Genomic DNA, 27556 nt, shown 5'->3' with positions numbered 1-27556 from the left:
CTGTGATTATACACACTCACCACCATGTCTGGGTGTCACTCATATCTTAAAGGTAAAGAACCTGGGCCTCAGTGAGGCTAGGCAGCTCAAACAGCAGCTGGCCCATGTGGAGTAGAACCTGACTTTAGGTACCAGGCCCTGAAGACACCATATCAGCCACTAAACCATGCCACACAGTGTCGTGCCATCAGCCTGCAGGCCTCCTAGTAACATCTAACCTCACTGAACACTCTGGGAAGTAACATCATCTACCTCAAATGTATTTTTGGTCACGCCAGCAAGTCCAAAGTACATCATTCCTCCAGTCCTGGAGCTGACACAGATTTCTCCGATCTCATCTGTCTTGCAGAGCTGAGGAAGTCCATCTGGTTTCACAATGCACATCATGCCTAGTGCACAGAAAACACGAAAAACAGAAGAATCTGAAAAACTTGCAAAGTAACAATTTTGTTTTGCATACCCAGAAGAGTTGCACATTTACTGAAACAGCAAACAGTGAGCAGCAAAGAGAAGTAAGTGCTTAGAGAGCTATGAGTTAGACGGGTGGGTCTACCTGGCACCCACAGCTCCTACACACGGTGGCATGGAGGAGGACTGCAGCAGCCTCCTCGTGCTGGCTGTATGCGGGTTGTGCGAGCCCAGGAGAGCACACACTGCCTTCCTAGCTTGACACTACAGTGAGAGCCAGTAACTGGCATCCCTTTCCACAGGACAGAGCACAGTCATGCATGCCTTTGAGACTGGAGACTCAACTGGCATCCGTGAGGAGCTGGCCTGGTGACACTCGATCACCAGAGCGGCTTGCAGAAGTGCTGAGACCAAACACTGGCTCTGGAACCCCCCTGTTTGGCCCTCTTGTTTTGTTAGCCCCCATCTCTCCTCTAGATCCTCCTTCCCTTTGCGTGGTGTAACAGGGGTGGAACCATGGTTCTGGGTGACCTAGGCCGGCCTTCTATTACCAAGCTGCCTTCCTGGCCCAGCGCCATTAATCTGATGACAAATCTTTATGATGACCCAATGGCAGCCTCAGACTCACCTCCAGGCATGACATGCCCCACATCCTGTACTGTCAGTGCTGAATTTTTATCCTCAGTATTGACCCGTATGACCCCATAGCTCAGTCCATTCATTGAGAGAATGGCTCTTCCCGGCAAAGGAGCCCCTGGCACTCCAGGCCTAAAATGAGAAAAAGAAACACCATGAAGCCAGGTATCTACAAACAGGAGTGAATGCAACCAAGTGAATGTTGAGAGGAACACAGGAAGGGCTGACAAGACAGCTCAGCTGTAAGGCACTTGCCATGCAAGCTTGATGACCTGAGCTTGACCCCCAGGCCCACGCGGCAGGAGGAGAAAATCAACTCCCTCCAGGTTGTCCTCTGACCTCCATACACCTGCTCTCACGCACAGACATATAAGTACATTGTGAAGAAATTAAGAATAAAAAGCTAGCTGTGACAGCTCATGCTGCAATCTAGTACTGAGAGGCTGAGGCAAGAGGATCACTGCAAATTTGAGGCCAGCCTGGACTATACAGTGAGACTCTTGCCCAAAAAAGAAAAAAAGAAGAGGGAAAAAAAAAAAAAAAAAAAAAAAAAAAAAAAAAAAAAAAGGCGAGCAGAACAGGGCTGGAGAGACACTTAGCAGCGAGGAGCATCCGAAATTTGTGAGAACCAGAGTTTGGGTCCCAGTGGCCATGAACCAAGCGGGGAATCACCCAGATGCCTACAGTCCAAGGTCCAGGGAGCTAAGGCAAGGAGGTCACTGGGACTGGTTAGCGTGTAGTCTAGCTAGGGTACAAGCCTCAGTGAGAGACGCCACTTCAGAGGAGTAGGCAGGAGGGACAAACAGGACCTCTGACAGCCTCTTCTGAACTTCACTCAGGAGTCCTCCCACCTCGCTCTGTGTGTCCACAGACTAACAGACAAGTTTCTTTACTTAACAAGAACAAAAAAGCAAAGAGAAAAGAATACGCTGGTCTGTTCTGATAAAGGTTTAGGTATGGATCGTCACATCTGACTGAGGTATTACTGTTTCTAATTTAAGATGCAAAGGGTTCTGAAGAATACCTCACAAATATGCATTTAGAATAATTAAAGTAAACTTTCTGTCTCTGGGTGCACTTCTGGCAAGAAGAGGTCTCCCGTGAGATGCCTGAGGTGACTGTGCACAGAAACTTTACTTTTAGGTTTAGGAACCAGAAAACCATTTAAAGTCCTCTCTCCCATCTCAGCCAGGCTGTGACAGACACCCAGAGAACCCTGATGGCAAGCAGTACCTTCGGATGGCTATGGTCATGGCCTCAGCGGATGTGGCACAGGGACAGATGGCTTCAGGTTTCAACCCGTGGCTTTGGAACAGACTCAAGAAAGCGTCGCAGGATGACACAGACCCTAAGGGTTAGAGCAGAGCAATTTGAAAGCTGAGATGGCCATCTTTCTTACTGCAGGAACCTGACAGAGTGGGAGGTGCATCTGCCTGTCAGAACTCACACTGCACATCATTCATTCCATGCAAACAGTTCGGTTTGCCTGTGAGTGGCTTGACACATGCTCATCCAGCCCATGAGATGTCTATGATAGTTCTTACAGTCACAGCCTAGAAAGGCTATGCCTACCAAGGGAGAGAACAAGATCGGAGACAACACTGTGGGCAATAGGCACCCAGGCGGGACTCTAGCAGCGCCCCTGAGTACCTACGTAGCCAGCACACCTCACCAGTGGCAGTCCTACCTGCTCTAGTGATGCTCTCTGACTCCTTTCTAAGTTCTGCACATGCATTTTTAGGCTAGAGGATGAGCAAGTTTACTCAGGAGAAAGAGCTTCTTGCTGAGCTCACCAGAGAATCCCGAGTGGAGAACCAGTCTTTTGTGCTCATCCAGAAATGAGACAACATGGTACCATCTCTACAAGCTCCTTAACATTCCCTTTATTTGCTGCTTGGAAGAATTCATACCACATTCACATACTCAATTATACCGAGTCACTTGCAAACCCCTCCTTGCACCCAATGAATGCGAGAGGCGTGGTTTCCAGAAGTTTCTAAGTCCATCATGATATGCACGGATAAGCACGTTAGTGCACATATGAAGGACTACATGCCAATCAGAAGGATGATGCTGACTGAGGAAGCCTATCACGAGAGACCAAACACAGGACTACATTCATGTAAAGTGTGCAGAGCAGGCAAATCTATGCAGACGGAATGTGGAGGGGCTGGAGAGAGCCAGAGAGAGCCTGCTCCTCCACAGGACCACATGCTGCTCCCAGCACCCAATGTAAGGTGGCTCACAACCCTGGATGGATCTCTAGTTCCAGAGGGTCAGACACCTCCTCTGGCCTGAGGGAACATGCACACATGTAGCATATAGCACACAAACATACAAATATACACATACATTTAAAAATGTTTTTTAGGGGGTTGTTTTTTGTTGCTTTTTTTTTTGTGGGAGTGGGGTTTTGGGGAGGGGTTTTGAGACAGCGCTTCTCTATGTAATACTGGCTGTCCTGGAACTCACTCTGCAGACCAGGCTGGCTGCAAACCTGGTCTGCCTGCTTCTGCCTCTTGGGATTTAAGGCTCTTGCCACTATCACCACTGGTGAAACGGGCAAGTCTTGTTGTATGTATATTACATCTCAACACAGATGTTGAGAACAGAAAAGCTTATAGACGAGGAACAAAACATCCAGCCTGTCAGATCCTCTGGGATTTCTACACACAACACTCACAGGGATTGGCGCCGTCGGTGACAATGAGCATCCGCAGAGAACTCAGGCTCACGTCCCGTTGGTCCCGATGTGCCATCATGGCCCAGTGTAAGTCCCGACACTTCACTAGTGCTACTTTGGCTACAGAGTCAAGGAAACAGAGTTACGACACACGTGGTATATATTTACTACATTACAATTAGGACAATTTTGCTTATTTTAGTGATAGTTCTCACTTGGAGAAAAAGGAAACTCTGAACAATACAGGATTTAAGTAAGGTGCTAACTGTAGCTCAAATCCTGGAGAACTTATCTCACTTTATAGGAAAGGACACAGTGGAGTAAAGCAACAGCTTACCTACAACAACTCTAAAATTCTGTAAGCCCCCAAGGCAAAGAACTGTTTCTCTACCGAGGCAGGCGAGCTTCCACCAGTCTCACAATTAATGTGCGGATGTGTGTGATTACCTTTGTGAGCGTGGACTCTCTGGACCCAAGAGAGAGGACAGGTCTTCATAACAGAGTAGGGCACACTAATTGTATGCATCTTATTCATTACATTCTGGAATAAAGAAACATAAAAAGCAATCAATGCTAAATGTATTAGCAACCTAAAGTTGTATGGACACTCTGCTAACAGCGTTATAGGGATTATGCAAGTGCACCCTTGCAAAAGATGCCTGAGAGACTAGCAGTGGTGCTGAAGCACCTCTGAGAGCCACTCTGTAAGCCTGGTTCTCACGCAGAGCACCACAGGAATAAGTTTAGTATCTGTCCCTGCAGTCCACTGTCCACACATACAGTCAATTTAGGCACGTAAGTATTTAAATGAAAGGCATCATAGTATATATGTATCTTCTACTTGGTGCCTTTACTTCTGATGTTTCATAGGTAAATCTATGCCCTTCAGAGTGAGAGAGCTCTCTAGCTCCCTGTGGATGGCTACACACTGCCATGTCATTACTGCTGAAGGGATGTGCTTGTCCTTGTATCCATGGGCATGTATACAACTATGTCTCTAGGGCAGCTACAGAAGAAGTCCTGCAGGGTCACAAGGTCGGTAGCCCAGCCCATCTAGTGCTCCAAGGTGCTCCTGACTGCCACATGCTACAGTATGGAGGGAAGGAAGGAAAATGGAACAGAGTCTCAAAGCAAAAAATTATTTTCCCAGTTCCTTACAGGATAAGGCATTTGTAAAGATAGAGCTGAGAGAACTGAGGGTCTGGGATTTGCTGTCCCTCTTGCCACCCATATCAAGGATGTGTAATCCCCAGACCTAGCACAGCACAGTAACTAAGCCAGTGCTGACTCTGATGGGGCATTTGTGTGTTTGAGATGGTCTTACTCTACAGTCCTACCTGGCTTGGAACTCGAGTAACCCATGCTAGGCTTGAACTCAGAGGGATTCTTCTGCCTCAGCCTTCCAAGTGCTGGGATTTAGGTACCCCGAGCTAAGCCTGAGTACTTGGATTGTTCACCCTGCTCACCACTTACCTGCTCTTATGTACACGGTCCCATCCCCTGCCCTAAAGTACCTCATGCTGGCACAGACTTAGTTTCAGGAAAAAGGTTCTTTCTACACTTAGATTACATAAAGACCCCCTCAAGTCCTCACAGAGTCTTGTTTTCTTAATTTCTGATGTAAAAAAAAAAAGAAAATAGATATTTAAGGAATGTAGCCCTTCTCAGATGGGGATGGAACGGGGTAGTGGTGGGGTGGGGGGTGTGGTAGGGGGTGGGGGCCTAGAGACTGCACTAGATGCTCTCTCTTATTTCTTGATTATCTATTTTGCTGAGAGAGAGAGAGAGAGAGAGAGAGAGAGAGAGAGAGAGAGAGATATGCATGCAAGAGAGAGGGAGAGAGAGAGAGTACGTGAGAGAGTGAATGCATGAGAGAGAGAGAAAGAGAGAGAGAGAGAGAGAGAGAGAGAGAATGCATGTGAGAGAGAGGGAGAGAGTGTGAGAGAGAGAGAGAATGCATGTGAGAGAGAGGGAGAGAGAGAGAGAGAGAGAGAGAGAGAGAATGCATGCGAGAGAGAGGGAGAGAGAGAGTGTGTGTGAGGGACTGAATTCATGAGAGAGAGAGAGAGAGAGAGAGAGAGAGCGTGAGAGAGATCTCTTAGGACTGGAGCCCCAGGTGTTTCTAAGCAGCCTGGCACGGGTGCTGGAAAGGGAACAAGAGTCCTCTGAAAGAGCAGTGCTCTAAGCCACTGAGGCGTCTTTCCAGCCCGACTCCTGCTGCTCACCACTGCTACCCCAGGTTAGCTGGCCTTATCACAGATGCGCACTACTGTGCCTGGCTTTTTTAGATCCTGGGATCTAAACTCAGGTCCTCATGCTTGTCCTCTAGGAAATGTTTTTGACTATTTGGGGACTTCAGTTGTATGCACTTGTTACAGAGCCACAGCCTCAAGCACACCTTGCCATATACTCCCCAACGCTAATAGCTTACCGCAAACATGCCATGCCACAGCCCAGCATCCTTCTTAAAGTCTAAGACATTTACGACAGTTTCTCCTGCAAGAGAAAAGATGGAGGGAAACAGAAGGCAGCCATGGTTAGCAGTGAGTGACGTCACACTCCTTGCCCCTACCAAGCACTAGGTGCCTTTGGAGAAACAACTAGGAGACCAGTGTCTCCTTGATACTTAGCCCCCTACAAACTGACTGAAGGATGGTGACAGTGTGATGTGGTCACAGAAGAGACACTGTGGCAGAATTCTTTAGCACTGAGGGACAGTATTCAAGAAGTTTTTTCCTGGGGCTGGAGAGATGGCTCAGTGGTTAAGAGCACCCGACTGCTCTTCCAGAGGTCATGAGTTCAATTCCCAGCAACCACATGGTGGCTCACAACCATCTGTAAAGAGATCCGATTCCCTCTTCTGGTGTATCTGAAGACAGCTACAGTGTACTTACATATAATAAATGAATAAATCTTTAAAAAAAAAAAAAAAAAAAAAAAAAAAAAAAGAAGTTTTTTCCTAGTGAAATAAAGACCATGAGTTTGTTTAGAAACTCTGGAAATTTCAAATATACGTAAAAAGTATACTTAGAAAAACATGAAATATTGTTCTATATAAAAACCCATGTATGCAAATGTCTGTTTCTAGATACCTATAGATTATCAACATAATAAAGTAAGCATACCTAAGCCTGAATCTAACTGTTTCCACTCAGTGAAGAAGATAACCCCATGTTTCTAACATTCAGGCCCCAGCAGAGCCTCTGAGTGAGTGCACTCCTCACAGAGCCCTGCCTGTGGCGTGGTGCTTATCCCCATACATGCACATGACAGAGCCCTGTCTGTGGCTGGTGCTTGTCCCCATACATGCATATGACAGAGCCCTGTCTGTGGCTGGTGCTTGTCCCCATACATGCACATGACAGAGCCCTGTCTGTGGCGTGGTGCTTGTCCCCATACATGCATATGACAGAGCCCTGTCTGTGGCTGGTGCTTGTCCCCATACATGCACATAACAGAGCCCAGTCTGTGGCGGGTGCTTGTCCCCATACATGCACATGCACGTATTTTGGAATCAGACAGGAATACCCTCTGAAAGGTACACAGTCCCCTTATTCTGTAAAGGGAGATGAGACACTGAGCAGTCAGTGTGGAGGGGAACGCCTGGAGCAAGCACTGATGACAGATCGCAGCCCAGGCCTGTAATGCTGGCATGAGGGGCTCAAGCTGGAGGCCAGCCTGGATCTCACTATGAAATAGTCATGGACATAAAAAAGTTTCACATTACTGTGTTTTATATTTTTTGAGACAGGCAGGGTCTCAACTGATGCCATAGCTCAGGCTGTTAGCACTCACTACACACCTCAGGCCGGCCTCCAGCTGACCCTTCCTGCTTGCTAGGAGTGCCAGGGAGAGCCGCGGGCTGCATCTCCTGCTCTGGATGCTGTCTGCTGAAGCCTGCATCTATGGAGCCGGCTTCTTGAACTATACTTAGCTTGAAGTTTTACATGGGAGATGGGAACATCCAAGACTCCACAGACTCACGGTCTTAATTGAGGTTTTCTATTTCTGTCCTCTAGAGATCACATTTTATATATCTGGTTTATCCAGAAGTTTATTTAAATTACAAGTTTTTTTTTTAATTTATTTTGTAGCAAAGACAAAAGCAAGCCAAGACTTTGTCCTGGAACATTTCCCTTGGAATTCAGTCATTCAATGGCGTCCAATCACTGAGTGGGCGCTCACAGTCACACGCATAGGAAGCTAACAATGAGGGCAGTCACGGGAGAGGTCTGACCTTCAGAATAACTGCAGGCCTGTGACAGAGCTTGGCAGTGGGACAGCATTGCAAGCCGGGACACTGTGACTCCCATCACACTCCCCTCTTTGCTTGTTTTATACTGGAAAATACAACAAAAATAAACTATAAGAAGCACAGTAAGATGGGTTATTATCAATGACAAAATCCAGAACCCAAACCTAAACTCAGACAAACTATCACAACGGGCTTAATTTTACATGTTCAATGGAGACATTTAAGGCTTTGCACTCGGACCTCAAACTCTAGTCAAATAAAGCCAAGACTGGAAGACAATGAAGCAAGTGTCAAAAGACTTCAAAGTTCAGTCACTCATCAATGTGACGTGGTCACCAAAAAACTAAAGCCAAGTGACATGAGCTGTATGCACAGAAGCATGGCACCAAATGCAGTCACTCTGCAGCGTGTGTGGACCAAATGCAGTCACTCTGCAGTGTGTGTGGACCAAATGCAGTTGTCACTCTGCAGTGTGTGGACCAAATGCAGTTGTCACTCTGCAGTGTGTGTGGACCAAATGCAGTTGTCACTCTGCAGCATGTGTGGACCAAATGCAGTTGTCACTCTGCAGCGTGTGTGGACCAAATGCAGTCAGTCTGCAGTGTGTGTGGACCAAATGCAGTTGTCACTCCGCAGTGTGTGTGGATCAGTTCCACACTCCAGTCAGATGCCACAGACGACGGATGCTTGCCTTCTTATACAGAATGATGACGTGTTTGTGTGCATCTTTGGATTGCCTATGAAAGCCAACACTGTTGATGTCCTCTGAAGGCTGCACTGAGTTTCAGCCTTGAATATGGAAGCTGCAGACACACAGCAGTAGCCCCACGGAGAAGCATAGCTCTGCAGAGTTACATGGGTAAGACTCCCCACGGCTAGGGCTGCAACTCAGTGGTAGACTGCTTGCCTAGCCGCACATGACACTGGGTTGGATCCCCTAGCACCACAGAAATACTAAAAACAGAAAGCCCTGGCACCTCAGTTAGTAGCAGGCCCTATGCACACCTATAAATAGTTCCACTTTGTTTTTATCCTCAGTGTTCCTTCCAAGTTGCTTTTTATCAAGCGCATCAGCCTTTCTGATGTCGGATCCAGAAGGCTGGTCTCTCCCTCCCACTGCTCTGGCCATCTCTCAGGTTTTTTCTCCCTCTCTGAGACAAGGTCTCACTGTGGAGCCCAGGCTTGGCTGCAACCTGTGCCTCAGACTCGCATGAGCTATCTTACCCAGAATCTCTGACTCTGCCTTAACTGTTGGCACTCCTGAGGATTCCCACCTCCTCCCTGTCACGCCATCAGGGTGTGGCATCCTTGCTAACATCTGTCCCCGGCATACTGCTAGAGTGCCTTTGCCACAGGAAAGCAGCTGCCAACACTCCATTCCATCCCCCCACCTCTGAGGGCTCGCTCTGCATTCTCTTCCTCTCTGTTTTAGACAGGGTCTTACTTGTATCCCTGGCTGTCCTGGAATTTGTTTTGTAGTACAGGCTGGCCTTGAAGTCATGAAGATCTGCCTGCTTTTGCCTCCTGAGGCTGGGACTAAAGGCGTGGCACCACATGCTGCCTGAGTCTGTATCGTCTATTTAACCGAAGCATTCTGCCATCCATCCAGGTGGCAAACCAGGAATATGAGTATTACTTGCCTTCTCTCTCTGTTCAGGCAGGACCAGTCAGCTTACCCTGCTTCCTCTCATCCTTCAGCCCTACCCACCCCTCTCTTAGCCATCCCCATGAGCTTCCATTCACTTCAATAACTTCTTAAGGGAGTCAGGCAGGAGAGATGGCTCAGAAGTGTACTGGATGCTCTTACAGAGGACCCAGCTCAGATCCCAGCACCCACTCGGTCCTCACAACAGCCCGGGTCTCCAGTGCAGATCCCAGCACCCACTCGGTCCTCACAACAGCCCGGGTCTCCAGTGCAGGGATCTGGTACCATCTTCTGGCCTCTGGGACACTGTCCAAGCACAGTCCACTTATGAGCACTCAGGTACACACTTATACACATAAAGTGTAGAGAAGGAAAACCGAACCAAAACAAACCTAAAACCTACAGCTCCCACTCTAATAACCAGGCAATCGAGATAAATCTTTTCTTCTTAAGCTTTGTTATTATTTGTATGTATGACATGGGGAGAGCACACATACACACCACAACACATGTATGGAGATTGGAGGACAAGTCTGCAGAGCTGCTTCTCTCCTTCCACTTTTATGTGAGTTTTGTGCTCAAACTAGTCAGGCTCGAGTGGCAGCCGCCCTCCTGCTGAGCCATCCAGATGGGCCTAGAGGATCTTTTTGTGTAATACATTCTTACTTCTCTCCTGCTGACAACCCCTCAATAGTTTCCAACTCCTGACCAGGAGAACCCTGTGATAATATGAGGCTCTGGAGCAGGCAGGCCCTGAACAGCAGGGTGCAGCTCCACAATAAGGGTAGGACAAGGTAAGGCTGCAGGAGCAGACAGAGCGGCCCCACCACAGGACGTCACTAAGATGGGAGAGCAGCATCCAGGGAACACCCACTTCCCAGGCCTGGGGGTGAGCACCATGCCTGCACCGAGCCACGAGACTGACTCATCACTGAATGGGGTGTGCGCATGTGTGCGCGTGTATGTGTGTGTGCGCGTGTGTGCACGTGTGCGCACGTGCATGCGTGTGTGCGTGTGTGTGCATGTGCGTGTGCGCGTGTGTGCATGTGTGTGTGCGCGTGTGTCCGTGTGCGTGTGTGCGCGTGTGTGCGTGCACGTGTGTGCGTGTGTGTGCATGTGCGTGTGTGTGCATGTGCGTGTGTGTGCATGTGCGTGTGTGCGCGTGTGTGCATGTGTGTGTGCGTGCGTGCGTGCGAGTGTGTGTGTGCGCGCGTGTGTGTGTATGTGTGTGTGTGCGTGTATGTATGCGTGTGTGCATGTATGTATGTGTGTGCGTGTGTGTGTGCATGTGTGCATGTGTGTGCGCGTGTGTATGTGTGCATGTGTGTGCCTGTGTGTGCATGTGTGTGTGTATGTGTGCATGTATGTGCCTGTGTGTGCATGTGTGTGTGCGTGCGCGCATCCTATAACTTCCTGTTGGCTTGGCTGTCTTTCAAACATACTCAGCCCCACACCCCCACTTATCTACCCCCTCTGCAGTCAACATCATGTGCCTCAGACTCTTGCATGGCCAAAGCTGTTTCAGGTCTTACATATGCCTGTTATTACAAGAGCTTTCAGGCCGTATTGCACCCCGAGCCTTTTTAAAAGTTAATGGAAGTGCTTACTCATTAATTTAGCAGCTAGCTGGTGAGCAAGTCTCCAGAGGCTGCAGAGGGGAAAGGGCACAGCCTCAGAGGTACAGGTGTCAGTCATACAGCGTTGCCCCAGCCACCATAGTTTGTAGTTCAGCCTTCTGTTCACAGCACAGACTGTGTTCATAGTATTTATTTATGATTGGAAGGTGTGCATGCCATGATACACATGTGGAGGTTAGAAGACAATGTGTGGGAGTCAGCTGCCTCCTTCTACTATGTGAGTTCTAGGACTAGAACTCAGGACCCTCAGGCTTGGTGGCAAGCCCCTTCACCCACTAAGCCATCTCCCTGACCCCACAGAGCAGATTTACAATTGAAATCTGGTTTGTCAACCCTCATCAGAGAAGTTTCTTTAGCAACACAGGGTGATTAACACTTTCAGACTGATACCTGGTGGAGGCTTAGAGAATGAGAGAGGCAGAATACTCAGCCTCAATGGCCCTACTTCACAGCCTCCTCCCAAGACTTGGAGATGATTGCAGAAGAGGGGGTGGGGAGGCAAGCGTCAGAATCAGAGTAGTGGATGACTCCATGGCAATGTTCTCTGAGCACAGCAGGGCAGCTGCCTACAGGAACTCACAGCAGCTACAACAGCGGGAACAAGGGCTGCTCGAGCTCAGGCCAGACGAAGTCCCAGCATGGACAGGCAAGGTGGCCATGAATTCCCAGCCCCAAGCTGAGAGCTACTGGCAAGTGACAGTGCTGGGAAAGGAGAGCCATCGTCTTAGAGGTGAGCCCTCCACCACCCTGAGGTCAGCCACACTGCAGTCAAGGTCCAACACTCAGCATAGACTGTACTTGATGAGTTTAAAAGTGAAACAAAAGAGACCAGGAAGGGTGAGTAGGGCAAGAGGGTATGTCTGGGAAGTCAGGGGAGATGCGAGTGTGATCAAAATGCACTCTGCCAAGCGACAGAGCTAATCTCATAATAAAACCAAATAAATAATAATGATGAGGAAAATAAAAACACAAAATTAACAAAAAAGCTCAAACCCCTGGGTATTACTGAGTAAACAAAACAAACAAACAAAAAGAGAAAGTGTTCGGCTCTGAGTGTCCTGCAGGTTCAGTGTGCAAGCTCTGCTGTCGTCAAGCCCCACTCTCATTGTCGACACCAAGTCTGCCGGTAGCTGGCTGATCTCTAGTTTCTCTCCGTCGCACGCCCTCTTTCAGCACAGCTGCTTCCCCTCATTCTGCACGTCCGATACCCTCATCCTTCTCCTGACTGAGAGGTTACAAGGGCAGTGACTGGCACAGTGACTCCTCTCAGACTACACTCACGCCTGGGCTGGTACTTTCTTCCTGGGTATGGCTTTTCCTCTTAACCCCATGCTTCAAATCTACTATTTTAAAACCTCTGTGAATAAACTCAACTTTGCCTCAAAAATAAATTTTAACAGAAGGTCCACCACAAGACATTTACCAGATTAAAAAACTGAAATTTCACAGAACAAGCAAATGTCCTAACACTCATTAGCTCTGCAGCTGATGGTGAAGGAGGCCAGGATACGAGCAGCCTCGACTTACCTCAATGTACGCTGGTTCCGTGCCCGCAGGCGATATGTGCGGCTGCCAGTCTTTGGGCGGCTTCGAAAGGTACTTGGAGTCTGTCACAACCCACTTAAGGCGAGGCCAACCTAAGTCAGACAAACCCAGAGTGAGAGCAAGCGAGCATTCATTTCCTATGCTAATTCCTCAACATGGAAGGACTCCTCAACGCGGGGTGACTAATTTGTCAGTGGAAATCCTTGGAGTCTTATGCTCTGCTGTTTGTCCTTCTGCACAGAGGATTTAGCTTTAATGTACAGAGTCCCAGATTCTTTTTCCAGGCGGCACACAAACGTAAGAATGTAGCTCTGGAATCAGACAGACTCAGTACAATTCACTCCTCTGCTGTTTATTAGCTGGGATTTGAGGACTCTGTTTCTCAATTTACTACCTGAAAAGTGGGATGACCATGGTACCAACCTCAAAGGACAGAGGGGAAAATACACAGGAAGCCCTTAGCTGTTAATCTAGTAAAATTCTCATTAAAGCTCAGTTTTGACTTTCAGTTGGCATCTGGTTACGAATGTCACCTTTAAACTGTACGATTTCTCCATTCTGGGTTTTTGGCAGGCCCTTCAGACAAATTTCACTGGTGAGAGCTAAGGCAATCCCACAGCTCCCTAGCAAGAAGCCAATCTGCTGACCTCCGGCATCCTGTGGAGAATAAATAATGAGCACAGTCAGGGTGTGAGAGAGAGTGAATGTGAGCACGCCAGGCTTTGAACCAGCACCCAGAGATGCTCCAGCACTACCCACTGTGCCACGGAGCCGGACAGCTGGCAAATGTCCCAGCTCAGGACAACATGGCTCCAAACAAATCCTACAAAGGTGTAAGTACACGCAAACGCTGCTGAGCTGACAGTGTGAAGCATGCACTCTACTAGCCAGTGTGACCTTCTCTGACTCCTCTAGGCAAGTGAAACAAATTCTAACACGGTTGTCTTCTAGTCCTACCCCAGATCTAAGAGCAAGGCAAGCCAAGCGAGAACAACATAAATAAGATGGACATCAAAGCCAGTTACGCTAAATCTGTATGCTCCGCCACTCTATTTTAAAGGAAATAGACTTGAGCCTTAAGCAGCAGCAAAAGCAACCTAAGACAAAGTCTGGAGCATTTATGTTCAATCCTTCAAAGTACTGTAAGGAAGCTGAGTACAGTCGACATAAAGAGAACTTGACGTGCTTTCCTATAATATGGATGTTCTACCCCATCAGCTAAAGCAGCAGCAATGTCACTCATTTCTTTCTTATTACTTAAAACAATCCCTTCATATAAACCGACATTTTCGGAGGCTGGAGAGGTGGCTCAGTGGTTAAGAGCACTGACTGCTCTTCCAGAGGTCATGAGTTCAAATCCCAGCAACCACATGGTGGCTCACAACCATCTGTAATGAGATCTGATGCTGTGTCTGAAGACTGCAAGAGTGTACTCACATACATTAAATAAGTAAATACATATTAAAATCAGCTCTTTGTACTTCTCTGCTCTGCTCTTGTCCCCTTCCCAGTCCCTTCTCTCTATTCCCCCTTCCCTCCACATGCTCATGGCTGGCCTCCTTTTTTCCTCCCCTCTGCTACTCTTCTCTCATTAAACCGCTCCAAGTGGAAAAAAACTATTAAAATCAATCAATCAATCAACCAACATTATCCACCATATTGGTCTTTAACCCCGATTCTCAGTAATAAACATGAAACAGCTCAAGAGAAGCCATTCACCCTCGAGTGGAACCCTGTGCTGTGAGCTTACTATCTGCACTGAATGTCCAAGCACAATTCTCCAGCAGAGCCATCAGCACTACTGCACCGTCCTCCCACTCAGCGAGTCTGGGTTATGTGGACCGGTTAAAGAAATCCCTTGATAAAGTAAGTCTAAAGGAGCGACACTCTATGATGGTAACCAAACACTGAACACTCAAATGCATGCCTCTCGCTATTTTTAAAGTGAGGAACAATTCTATGAAAGTTCTTTCATAGGTGAACTACATTGAGTATATTATATAAAATAAGATATGTGCACCTCCACCACCTGACAACATTGTTTCTACTGTCACTGAGTCAGTGCAGGACCTACTGTGTCACAGGGAAGGACATTTAACACAGCGAAGTTACCTTTCTGGTCAGGGGTACTTCTATGGGTACTGGAATCACTTCTGCCAGAAGACATCCATAAAAAGCCACCATAAACATGACAGGATCATTGTTGGGGTAAACCAGGGCAACCTAAAATTCACAGAGACATTCAACAACAGGGGCATACAGACTAACTTTATGTACACAGAACACTTTGTATGAACAGAATAAGTGAAACACTTTAATGCTTATGTGCTCTGAAGGAAATTACGTGACTGAGAAGAGAACAGCATGAACAGCACCATCCCCATGATTACACTGTGCGTCTTGGGGACTGAGGACATAGCTCTGAGAGTATGTGCCTCAAATAAGGCCCCATTTGCAATCCTAGTGACACCAAAAAGCAAAGCCATCTGCAACTGTGGGTCAGGGGAGTCTGGTGCCTTCTTCTGACAGTCTTAGGAGCCATCATGCTTGTGGTACAGACACCCACGCAGGCAGCATACCCACACACAAACGGACACCAGCTCTCCAAACAAGACAAGTGAAAAACAAATTACCCTGTCTCCAGGTTTTAACACAGGTTCGTTTTTTGTTCCCAGTTTATTAAGCAGTGTATAAGCCAACTTTAAACTTCTGCTCCACAACTTCCCTGGGAAAAGAAAACAACAGGAAGAAAAAACTATAGGCCTTCTCCGGCTGGAGAGCAAGAGGTTCAGCCGGCTGACAAGGTCTGTGGTTGCTCACAGTGGCTGGGACAGTTAGCTCTACCCTCCCTAACAGAGCAAATCCTTCCCCAAGTGGCCGCTTCTCAGTCATTCTAAAGTCACTCCTGCCCTGAAACAAGCAATATCCTTCTGCCTGACATGATACTCCAAGTTCTCCTCCCCTCCCCCTTTTTTGGCTTTTGCAGCAGGGTCTCGCTATGTAGCCCTGGCTGTCCTGAACTCACTCTGTAGACTGGGCTGGCCTCAGACTCAGGGATCTTGTAGTGCTGGGATTAAGGCCAAAGGTCACTGATACATGGCTCATTTCAATGAAATAACTGAGAACTTCTGCAACCGAGGACTAACAGGAGAAACACTACCCACAATACTCAGGAATTCTTGGCGCAGTGGGGAAATGAAACTCACCGTATGTGAGGGTGTAGACTGGTTTCCCCGTCACATCCAGTCCAGTGAGGCAAGGGCACTTGGCTTGGGTAGTGCCCCAGCGCTGCAGGGCAGATTCCAGTGCAGGTGGCCAGTTACAGATGACGCCGAGGGGCTCTCCCTTCACTGGAGTCATCTGGCGGCCCTCAGGCTTTGGCTGGTTGGGATCTGGCTGAGGTACTGTGGCAAACAAGCAGAAGATGGAGTAAGTTCACGGGGCCCTAACACAACTCTAACCTCTGGCACATCTTTCTCCGCAGTCCCTGACTTCTCGAATTGAGACAAGACAACTAAGGCTTCTGCCGTCCTCCCACAGAGGTCACAGCTTCCCAGGGGAGGGTGGTTCTTACTCCACACACTGCCCAAACATAATGGCTGCTTATCAGAGTCAGCTGAGCCCAACTGTGAGGGACAGAGAGACAAACGCTTATCCAAGAATCTGAGGGAGTGTTTTATACTCATTTCTACAGTAGATTTTTCAACAGTGAACATATATTACTCATGTATTATTGGTATCGTTTGTTTTTGAGGTAGGATCTCACTATGTAGATCAGTATGGCCTTGAACTCACAGAGAGCCACATGCCTCTGTCTCCCACCACGCTCAGCCTTAATTTCTACATTCTCACAGAAAAACATTTAGAAATAGACTAAAAAGTGAAGTATCCAGTGTGTTTCATCATATGTGCACAGACTATGACAGACTGAGAACGTGAACAAGCTGCGTACGAGCCTAGCTTGGTCTCAGAGGTAAGCACGGTCTCAGGATAAGGACTCTTATCTCAACAAACACAGAGAACAAACCCTGCACAGACAGCTACAGTAAGAAGTACTGCTCCAGCTCAGGGGACATTTCTCTCTCCCACACTTCCCATGGCCTGGTTTTGCTGTGCACATGCTCTTAGTGCATGCTGTGGCTGCACGTGGGCCAGAGAGGACTGGCTGCTCTTCCAGATGACCCAGGTTCAAGCCATAGCAGCCACACGTCAGCTCACCAGTCTGTAACTCTAGGTCCAGAAGATCTGACACCCTATTCTAGCCTCTGTGGGCACAAGGCATGAAGTGGTATACATACACGCATGTAGGCATGAAGCGGTATACATACACGCATGCAAGGCATGAAGCGGTATACATACACGCATGTAGGCATGAAGCAGTATACATACACGCATGTTGGCAAAGCACCCATATTCACAAATCAGTATAGACAACTAAAAATAAGGAGAGCATTGTTCTCTATAACCTAGTAATATGATGGATTTGTAAACTCACAATGCTTGACTTGTTCTTTTTCAGTCAGCACACAAAGCAGAGGCTTCCTAACGCACTTTCTCAGTCTTTATCATTACACTTTGTCCTCATGCAGCCGACCCAGCCCTGTTCCTCCCTCCAAACAGTCCTCACGCCTCACTCTGCTTTTCTGTCATAGGGGCTCCCTTTGTCTCTGGCCCCCACTTCTGTTAGGACTTCCTTCTCTCTTTCAGTCCCCCCTTTTCATGACCTGCACACATATACATTCAAATCTAGATTCTACAAGAAAAACCATGCAGTCTTTATGTTTCTGCATCTTGCTAGTTCACAAAGCAAAATGATCTCTCCCTGGATCCATTTCTCTGGATCCATTCAAGTGACTTAAAACTTGTCTCACCCTTACTTTGCCTACAATCTTACAGGTTTTTAAACTTAGTCTAAATGGAAGAGGAACACCCGAGTGACTCATCTCCACTGAGCCTGCACTCCTGGCAGGCAGCTGTTTCCCATGAGGCTCCAGGGCACACTCCCTCATGCTTCCAGACATCGGCACTTCTCTTTTCTAAAAAGGATCATTAGTCAGAGAAGTCTAGCAAAAGTTCAATTAGTAAAACTAGTCTCCAACACACAAAACTCGATTACTATTCTGGTGTGATTACTGCATACACACAAGAGGACGGCGCTAAACTCCAGTCCTTCTGTCCCTCTCCCCAGCCCCTTCTTCCTGAGACCTAACAGGAGAATGACTGGGGGAACGGCGCAGTGACAGGAAGCCCACGCTCAGGCTTCCCTGTCCTGACTCCTGATGGGTGCATGCTTCGGCCCTTACTACTACCTTCCACAATTTCTTCAGAGTCATCCACAAAAAATTCCTTTAAGGGGGGTCTTTTGGGTCGTTTCAGAGTGTTGAGAAGTTGCTGGATTTTTGTAGACACTCTGCTATTGACAGGAACACCTGTAAGGGAAAAATGGCAAATTTGACTAAAATTTATTGAGCTTAATAAAGATATTAATTTCCTCAATTAAACTCTTTAAGAAAACACTATTAACTGTTTATTATCAGTGAATATTGAACTCTGTGGCTCTCCTTCCTGCTCTCCTTGCCGCTCTCCTCCCTCAGACTTTCCTTCTAATGGAGTCTGGCCTTTGCCCAGTTCCACTCTACCCAAAAGCGACCAATATACACATGACAAGCAGAAGGCAGAAGACTGGCACACGGCAGAAAGTTCGTTGCCCCTGGCTCCCTCTTCCCTTGTAGTGCTCTTTTCTTTCAGTCGGTTCATGGTAACTTCTGTGAAGGCCAAGGGAACAAGTACCAAGAGGGCTCCACGTAGTGACAAATGGCCCAGCTGCAGTGTGGCTCTGCCGCTGGGACACTGGGAGCAGCTGCAGTTAGAATTTGGGACCCCAGGGCAGTGACTGCTCCCGAGCACCCAGCAGGCCCCTACCATCTGCTGTGTCCATGAGGCTGGACCTGTTGGAGCCTTTGTGCATGCCTTTGACTATGCCGGATGGGGGCAGGTCAATGTTGGCGGGACGCAGTAAGGAAGAGGAGGAAGAGGTAGTCGCAGTGACGTCAGGAGGAGCAGAGACATTCTCTAAGAGAGGAAAAGACGAGAGTTAGAATCATACAGTATTGACAGTAAAAGGAATCACCTCTAAGTCTTATTTTTTGAAGGAATAAAAAAGCACCCACTCTTTTAAAACAAACTTCAAAGAAAGATTTTATCATTATAAGAATATGTATAGTATATATATATATATGTAATGTATGTGTATATGTACATGTGTGTGCCTGTGTATGTGTGTACATGTATATGCATGTGTGTGAATGCATGTGCATGTGTTTATATATACCAATGTGTGTGTATAGGTATACATACATGTACAGAATATACAACTGGAGATCAGAGAACAACCCCTGGCCCCAAAACAGACTCTATAATCAAAGTCTAAGGTAAACCAGGTCATATCAGCTTTCCAAAACTCTAATTTCAAGATTTGAGTAACCTTAGTTATTACATCAAATCACCTAGCAAATGTTTCTCAAAAATGTTATTTTCTTACAGCCCACAGTGAGGCTCTTTCTTGCTCTAAGTTGAGATTAACACGCATGTGCTACTTCATGGAGAAGTCCTTTTGAGTTTCACTGTGAGACAGGATCTCATCAACTGGGATTACAGGTGTGAGGGCAGCATCCTGCTCACCCCGGTCTGGGAGAGATTCGAAACACAGGACGTAAGCTGCTGTCAGAAACTGAATGATGTAAAAAGAGAACTACTGAACAGAGCTACGGCATGAAAAAAATCTTCTGAAGAGGAAGAAAATTAGAGGAAGTAAGGTATACAATGTAAAAAGAATAAAACCACTAAAGGCATGAAGAGGGAAATACAATTGTGGGACTGTTTAAGAGTAAGATTTCTGTGCTTCAAAGCCCTGTGATTATGAGTTTTATAAATGTAATATTTTTAAAGTTTGAAACACACTGGCATGAGTCCATTGTGGTATAGCATGGCTAAGAAGAAATCAAATGTTTTCTTCTTGTCTCTTGTACCTCAAGAGACTTTGAATTTGTGAGCCTTCCATCTCAGCCTCGTGAGTGCTGGGATTACAGCTGTGTGCCAGCACACTCAGCTCTCTGCTTCCTTTTGTTTGTTTTTCAAGAAGTGAGCCTGCTATGTAGCTCAGGTTAGCCTCAATCCTGCCTCAGCTTCCAAGTGCTGATTATATCCGATTAGAGATGTGTATTGTCTCTGACCTAGCAGGCTCATCTGGTTATATCCAATTAGAGATGTGTATGGTCTCTGACCTAGCAGGCTCACCCGGGCAATGTTTTAAAGAGCACAGCAGCAGACACTATTTCATTGTCCAGACTAATGGTGTGGCTAAGTGAGCTGAGGCACAGAAAACAGTGGTTCACTTTAAAATCACAAAAGGAACAGTGTCACTGCAAACATGTAAGGTGCTCATGATGTCTCCTGAGCACTGGGTTAAGGGCGTGTACCACCATGCCCCAGAGACTGTAGTCGCTTGAAGGGACAGGCGTTACATTAGCAAGGGCCAGCATCCAAAAGCAGCAACACGGGTTTAAGCCTTTGCAGGCGGAAAAGCTCCTTAGACATATTAGACATATTCTACGTAAACTCTTCAGGCCACATCTCGGCAGCTTGCTGTCTGTGACAGTGTGGTAGAGAACGTGGCAGGGGTCACCATGGATGGCGGGAAGCTCTTTATCTGGTAACTGTAGTAGCAAGGCAGGTATCTTCATTAAAAACTATAACCTTAAATTATAATTTCCCAGCCTTTTCAGAAACCAAATTGAAATGTTCTATAAAGTGATAAGAAAGGTTGCTGAGATGCCAATTAAGACAACAGAATGTGACTGGTTGTCAAGGAAACAGGGGGAGACAACAGACACAGCACAAAGGCTAGGCAGGGCACTCGGTGCCACCAAGGGACAAGGCACTTGGTGCCACCGAGGAAGGAAAGCAGCAACTTTGGAAAACAAAGCCAAAATTCACAAGTGCACAAAGCAGAGGCGAGCAGCAGCTCTCCACACGGCAGCAGCCAGCAGCTCAGCGCCTGCCGACCTGCACACGGCGCATGCAGCAACACCACAGCAGCAAGTGACGTAAATCCAGTCAGGCTAAGGACAGAAGGTCTTCATGACATGGCTTAGTGTGCATTTTCACAGGTTACATATGCATGCTTTGTGGACACGGACAGTCTTCCTGGGTCTCTGAGCCCTAGCAGCTCTGCAGTCTTTCCTTTCAGATAGACCTGTCCAGACCAGTGTCAACACTCTCGCATTCAGTGCTGCCTATGCAAACAGGCACGGCTTCGGGTGAGCACGCTCTGTCCGACGTTGCTGACGATGCCTATCACCCTGCACTGAATACACCCCTGGCATTTCCCTCTCTACCTAGCTAACTTTCTCTGCCATCAAAACTTAACACAGCCGTGGACTGTTTCCTGGACACTGGGTGCCAACTAGAACAATTAGTGGGTTTCTTGGGTAGATCCAATCCTACCTATTCGAGTATTGGCAAATACATCAGCTAGGGACCCACTGGTTCCTTTGACCTCTCCGTGGGACAGCGTGGAAGACGCAGATGAAGAAGTGGACGATCCCTGGATTGAGCGGTTGATCCAGGACTCAGCATTCTGCAAGCTTTGTTGCAAGGCAGCAGAGAGCGCAGCTTGGCGTCTCAGAGAGCCCTCATCCTCAGAGGCCGAAGACGTGTCTGCGTGGAATTAGAGAAAAAGAAGGGTCGGTCCCGCCTTGAGCACAGACCTCAGTTCTTGCTCATTGCCTGCACCCCTGATGCTGGCATCAGGGGACACTAGCATTCTCACGTTAGGTCAATGGGTGACATCTCAGACTCCAAGGAAAAGATCCACAGACCACAACTCGCCAAACAGAACAGCGGCACTCAGAAGACCATGCTAAATAAACTTTAAAAAAATTCAAAGAATTTAACTATTTCTTGGTCTGAGATTACTCAATATCTAATTTCTAATTTGTTTACTTATCAGAGACTTGTGACAGGCGGCTGCATGGGGTTCTGTGGTATTTGTTTCTTCTCGAGAAGATGGAGGCAGAAGACGCGCTGTTCATCTGTCAAAAGCTTCAGTGAGGGCTGGAGGGATGGCCCAATGGTTAGAGCACTGACTGCTCATCCAGAGGTCCTGAGTTCAAATCCCAGCAACCACATGGTGGCTCACAACCATGTGTACTGAGATCTGATGCCCTCTTCTTGTGTGTCTGCACAGCTACAGTGTACTCATATATAATAAATAAATAAATAAATCTTTTTTTTTTTAAAGAAAAGTTTTGATGAGGGCTGGTGATGGGGAATTGAGGGATTGCCTGCTCTAGTAGCTGAGGAGCTGGTCAAAGCGAGAAGGCGAAGTTTCTAAGCACAGCAGTCATGGAGAAGACTGACAATTCCCTAGTGCCTTTCAGCCTGACTTCAGGAACCAGGCCTAAATTTGGACAGCTTGCCTAGAAAAATCTGACCACATACAGGGAGGCCAAAGCTGGGGAGAAGCCAGAGTCATTGCAGGCTAGGACTCCGTACGGTGTAAGCCAAACACAACATCCCCAGATTTTGTTTGTCTGTTTTTTAACTTTAAAAGGTTATGTTCAGATTTGTAGAAAATGTTCCCTAATTCAGGTGAATAAGTGGGTCCAGGTCAGGCAGTGCGTCAAAGAGCTAGAGAAGGCAGGAAAATTGCTCTACAATGGGGACCAGAACCACACCAAAACAAACAATGAAAACCCACCACAGTCATCCCGCATCTGTCAATCTGATCTATAAGCTCTGAGCACAGAAGAGACACAGCCTTTGCTTGTCAGGCCTACAGCAACTCATCACCTCCGGGCAAAGGAGACCCAAAGTGCAAGCATTGTGATGGCTTCTAATGCACCTTGTGCTGGAGACTAAGTCAGGTCCTGTGGTTCTCACATGTACCAGCGCCTATGAGACAGCATGTGGCATTCAAAAACCGCAGTGTGGCACTGTGATATACAACCCCACACTAGAACACAACACCGCTGTGAGAACTGGACCGAGTGGAGACCTCTGAGGGAGGAGGACTGATCCCGGCCCAGGGTCTAGGCCCAGGGTCTAAGGAGCTGTGAGATGGGGGAGGTGGGGGATGGCGGGAGGAAGAGAGGGAGGGAAGGAGACACAGACAGACGACAGAGACAGATGGAGACCCAGAGATTTCGTTGATAAAGGAAGACTCCCTAAAGGAGAAGATGGATAACATAACAGGGAATGGGGAAAGCTAAACATAAGAGAACAGTGTTTAAAGAAAGCATAATCATTTCTAGAAAATACTCTAACATTTCAGCTCCATTAGAAAGTGGGGGCAAGGGGTTGGGGATTTAGCTCAGTGGTAGAGCGCTTGCCTAGCAAGCGCAAGGCCCTGGGTTCGGTCCCCAGCTCCGAAAAAAAGAAAAGGAAAAAAAAAAAAAAGAAAAAAAGAAAGTGGGGGCAGGGAAGCAGTGAGACTTGTGACTCTCACCACAAGAACAATGTATGTTGGGTGACATCTCAGATCCCACAAAGGCCTCTAGATCTACCAGCTGCCCTTACTGTGTCATTTTAATTTGTGTAAGTTGAAACCAAAATAAATCAATTTTTATAGACAGTAAAACCAGAATTTTCATTATTGGATTTATGGAAAACTAATTGCATTATGTTCTTGTACTTGATCAATTATATAATTAGGTGTAGTGTTTCAATTCAATTACCTGCTTTGCCTGCCTGCCTGCCTGCCTGCCAGCCCTCTTCTGGGTGTTTAATGCTTACAGCTATGGAGCAGCACAGGCTAGGGGGAAACACAGCTTTGGTGCCTCTCTTTCATTTGAACCCTGAGGCCCACCACTCTACTTGTAACTTGAGGTTAAAATGATTCATTGTGAAGACTGCTTATCCATTCAACAATAGACCAGCACTATACCAGCCATGGGGCAATGAGAAGCCCGTGACACAGCCTTGCTTTCACTGGGCTCGGAGCCTGGCAGGAGTCCATGTTCCTTTGCTTGGCAGCATAAGCAGTGATTGGCTGAGAGGCAGGACAGACAGCATCAGGTAGAGAGGACATTAGAGAGGTTGTAGGGACAGAAAACAGGGCACATCTGAGGACATTAACAAAATGGAAGCCAGCTGAAGCTCACAGGCAAAACTGAGAGTGACAGTGATGAGGACAAACAGCAGAGGCACCGGATGCCAAGGGATCTAAACAAACATGGGGACACCTTCCTCACCCCACTGGGGGCCAACAGGCAGCTTGCAGCTACAATCGTAAACTAGCCCTTCCCAAGCACTGGGCCACTGACAGAAAGGGGATTCTGTTTTTCTGGTCTGACATAATATTTGCTATTTTCCTTAATAACAACTTAAATAAGGCACTGGAGAGATGGCTCGGCGATTAATAAGCACTTACTTCTGTCAGAGGACCTGAGTTCATATTCCACACCCATGGGTTTATAGTATAGCCAACCATACTTGTCTGAGCCCACAACTTTATAAAAAAACAAAATGAGCTCCTTTAAATATTTTCTTTTGTAGCTTTAAAAAAAAAAAAAAACAATTGTCAACCAGGAATAATTGTAGAAATTTGATTAAAAATGTTTTTTAATTCACTAATTTACCTGTAGGGGCATGCATGTGCCAGGGCACACCCCTGGGGGTTGAAGAACAGTGTGCTGGGGCTGGTTTCCCCTTCCACTCTGGGCCCTGGCCATCAGGCTGCCCGGCCAGGCTCATGCCAGTACCTCTCAGCCATCTCACTGACCCAGTGTTTGTTTTTTGGATACAGGGTATTGTTATGCAGTTCTAGATAGGTAGGCCTTGGCCTTGAACTCATGACAATCAGTTCTCCTGCCTCCTGAGTGCTGGGAATACAGTAGGAGTTACTACTTAGCTCAAGTGGTTCTTGTTTTTGTTGTTGTCTGTGGTTCTAGGGACTAAGCCTAAGGCTTCATGCTAGGCAAGCACATGCTGCTCTTGAGCTTAAGCCCCAGCCCAGAGAATAATTCCAAAAGCATGGCTTGCCTGGGTGACGTGAGTTATCAGGCACTACCTGACAGTGTTCATCAGAAGCCTACGTAATCAATTAGGAGACATGGAAATGATTTGCTTATTGTTTTTAAGAGAAGAAAAGTCCCTGGTTTACTACGTTTTTTTAACTGCTACAACTTTAGTCATGTGGACATATTAAAAATGTTTATTTTAAAAAGGTGAACACATAGGGCTGGAGAGATGGCTTGGCAGTTAAGGGCACTGAATGCTCTTCCACAGGACCCAGGTCTGATTCCCAGGACCCACATGGCCGTCCACAACTGTCTCTACTCCCGCTCCAGAGATCTAGACAGTCACACAGCCAGAAAATCGAACATTTGTGATATTAGCTATTCATTGCAGTCCTGGGTATTAAAAAAAAAACAAATAACAAAGCTCGTATGTGTGCAGAGACTAGTAAGTGAATGTCACTTTAATGACGTAAAATAGGAAGCAAGCCCACTGTGGAAATACAGACAAATGGATGAATAAGCCATAGTCTCCCCATGTGGTAGAGTCTGACTCAGCCAGGAGCTACCTTCTGGGATGGCTGCAATATGGAAGAATTTCAAAGTACTCAGGGTGAACGAAAGCTGCCCTTCCCTCCTGCTCTACCTGTGGAAAAAAAAAAATAAAATCACATGGCTCCACTGCATAAACGTCTGGAAAAACACAAGCCAATGCGCAGACAAGGAGAGCACAGCAGTGGCTCTCGGGTGGGAGGATCATGAAGCGCTCAGGAGAACGCAGAGACGGGCACTTTTGTCACTGTGCTTCTGTGTCCCGACATGGCAGAGCACACACCCGAGGGAGGACATGCCGTTAGCTGCGGCTCAAGCTCAGGGACAGGTCGCAGGCTCAGGTGTGTGAAGATGAGCCGCGGCACCAGCTATCCCTCCAAAGTTACTTATTTTATGTCAACTTTAATTGAATAAATCTGTAAAAAAATAAATTTGAAAAGGCTTTTCAAAATTTGAAAAAGACTTAATTTGAGATTTGAAAAGATGTACAAGGCTGGAAAGGGACACAACGAGACAAACAGCACCTGAAAGTAGAGATGCGCTGAGGAGCACTGGGAGTGGCAGGCTCTGGAGGACACCGCCCACCAGAGTTGGAGCCATGACTCAGGAGTTAAGAATACTGATGTTCTCCCAGAAGACCAGGGTTCAGTTCCCAGCACCCACACAGCAGCTCACAGTCGTCTGTAACTCCAGTTCTAGGAGGACACAGTGCATATACATACAAGTAGCCAAAGCCCTCAAGCACACAAATCGTAAACATCTTTTAAAAAGAAGAAAGGAAAAAGATAGCCTGCTGTTGGGCTCACTCAACAGGTGACAAGATTAGGTCTAGACAGTAGCTTGGGAGAGCAAGTAAGCCACCATGCATTGACACAACGGATGAATGTCCACTCTAAGAACCTCTACAAAATAGTGCCTCATCTCTCCTGGACATGGAGTAGGTGAAGCACGCACTTCACACAGAAGAGCACTTCATTTCTCCTGCTACCAAACCTGTTGTGTGGTGCTAGGGACTGAACTGGGGCTTCCTGCTGAGCCTCTCCTCCAGCCCAGGGATTCTCTTTCAGGTAACATTGAAGTGATGGAATGGCAGCTCTGAGGAGGCGATGGCTACTTAGTGCCTACCCCTCTGCAGATATAGACACCCATTAGGTCAGAGGGGGTTCCTGCCTGTGACACTGAGGGTTGATAAGGACTTAAGCACTACCCACTGACGATGAGCATCTGTCCATCTCCCATCTGCAGAACAACTGCTCTCCCATCTTGCAAACACTTACAGGAAGCAGAGTCTGGCAGGGCAGTCTTGGTGAAAGTCCTCCACACCATAATCCCATAAAGCATCCCTGAGGTGGATGAAAACTAGTCATGCCCCAGTGTGCCCCAGACACCATTTTCATGCAAAGAAATGCAGAGAAGGAGATGGATGGGGTGGGAAAAACACATTATGGAGGAAAACCTTGTCATCCAGTCCCAAGAATAACCACAGTCACTGGCAAGTATGACCTTGTCAGAGCACACGTCCCTCCACTTGGGGTCACCTGCTCTCTCTCACTGCAGCAAACGATAACCTCACAGACTGCAGAAAAGCTCAGAGACAGAAATAAGTGAGCTAGTGCTGCGGGTCTGCACTCCTGTATGGATGAGCAATGGCTTACACAAAGATGACTACAGAGAGCTGAAGTCATCGCCTCATGACATCAGTAAATGACCTCAGCGCATGAGACACCTGCACCACAGTCACTCAAGCAGTCTAAAAGATAGGGAAGGCCACAGGTGCTAACACTAGGAGTCACTACGCACTTAGAAAACTTGAACTTTCTGATCCACGGCAGTTTAGTGCAGGCGTCAGTAATCACATTTTAGGTTGACTGACGTCTTATTTGAGAATCATTTATAAAAAAAAGATAAATCATGCCAACTGTTATCATTGTTTCCAAACTGTGTGACACTGTAAATAAAGCCAAAATGTCTGGGGTTTTCCTCCTTAAACCTTTTGATCAGGCAGCTCTGAATTTTCATCTGGTTAGTAATCCAGTAGACTGTGCACCTCCCACAGGGAGAGCAGAGAGATGTGTGCCCCAGAAGTGAGCTCCGCATAACACCGCACATGGATGTGTGGGCTGACAGTCAATGTTTAAAGATCAAAGGCCGAAATGTAGTACAAGTTCTCTTAAGATG

General features: G+C 47.2%; 1 protein-coding gene across 8 annotated transcripts in view; it reads right to left on the bottom strand.

Annotated features, from left to right (window-relative positions):
- The window catches only part of Dip2b (disco-interacting protein 2 homolog B), a 178038-nt gene that overhangs the window by 40697 nt on the left and 109785 nt on the right, over positions 1–27556 (bottom strand). For 3 of the 8 annotated variants that reach the window (XR_005487417.2, XM_039080376.2, XM_017595330.3), the window contains exons 5-19: positions 21315–21527; positions 18732–18881; positions 18116–18238; positions 16016–16213; positions 15443–15534; positions 14922–15032; positions 13343–13466; positions 12792–12901; positions 7965–8067; positions 6159–6223; positions 4175–4268; positions 3728–3847; positions 2278–2392; positions 1037–1176; positions 253–389 (exon numbers count right to left, since the gene is read on the bottom strand). Coding sequence is in view for 7 of the 8 variants with exons in the window: in XM_039080376.2 (XP_038936304.1) it covers positions 253–389; positions 1037–1176; positions 2278–2392; positions 3728–3847; positions 4175–4268; positions 6159–6223; positions 7965–8067; positions 12792–12901; positions 13343–13466; positions 14922–15032; positions 15443–15534; positions 16016–16213; positions 18116–18238; positions 18732–18881; positions 21315–21527 (1895 nt within the window). In the remaining variant the exon portion in view is untranslated. The remainder of the gene's footprint in view (positions 1–252; positions 390–1036; positions 1177–2277; positions 2393–3727; positions 3848–4174; positions 4269–6158; positions 6224–7964; positions 8068–12791; positions 12902–13342; positions 13467–14921; positions 15033–15442; positions 15535–16015; positions 16214–18115; positions 18239–18731; positions 18882–21314; positions 21528–27556) is intronic. The other 5 variants (XM_017595331.3, XM_063264367.1, XM_039080373.2 and 2 more) reach the window with 5 other exon arrangements.

The sequence above is a fragment of the Rattus norvegicus genome, chromosome 7 (assembly GCF_036323735.1).
Source record: "Rattus norvegicus strain BN/NHsdMcwi chromosome 7, GRCr8, whole genome shotgun sequence".
Classification (NCBI taxonomy): domain Eukaryota; kingdom Metazoa; phylum Chordata; class Mammalia; order Rodentia; family Muridae; genus Rattus; species Rattus norvegicus.
The sequence above is the reverse complement of the archived record's forward strand: the minus strand, read 5'-3'. Positions and strand labels throughout refer to the sequence as shown.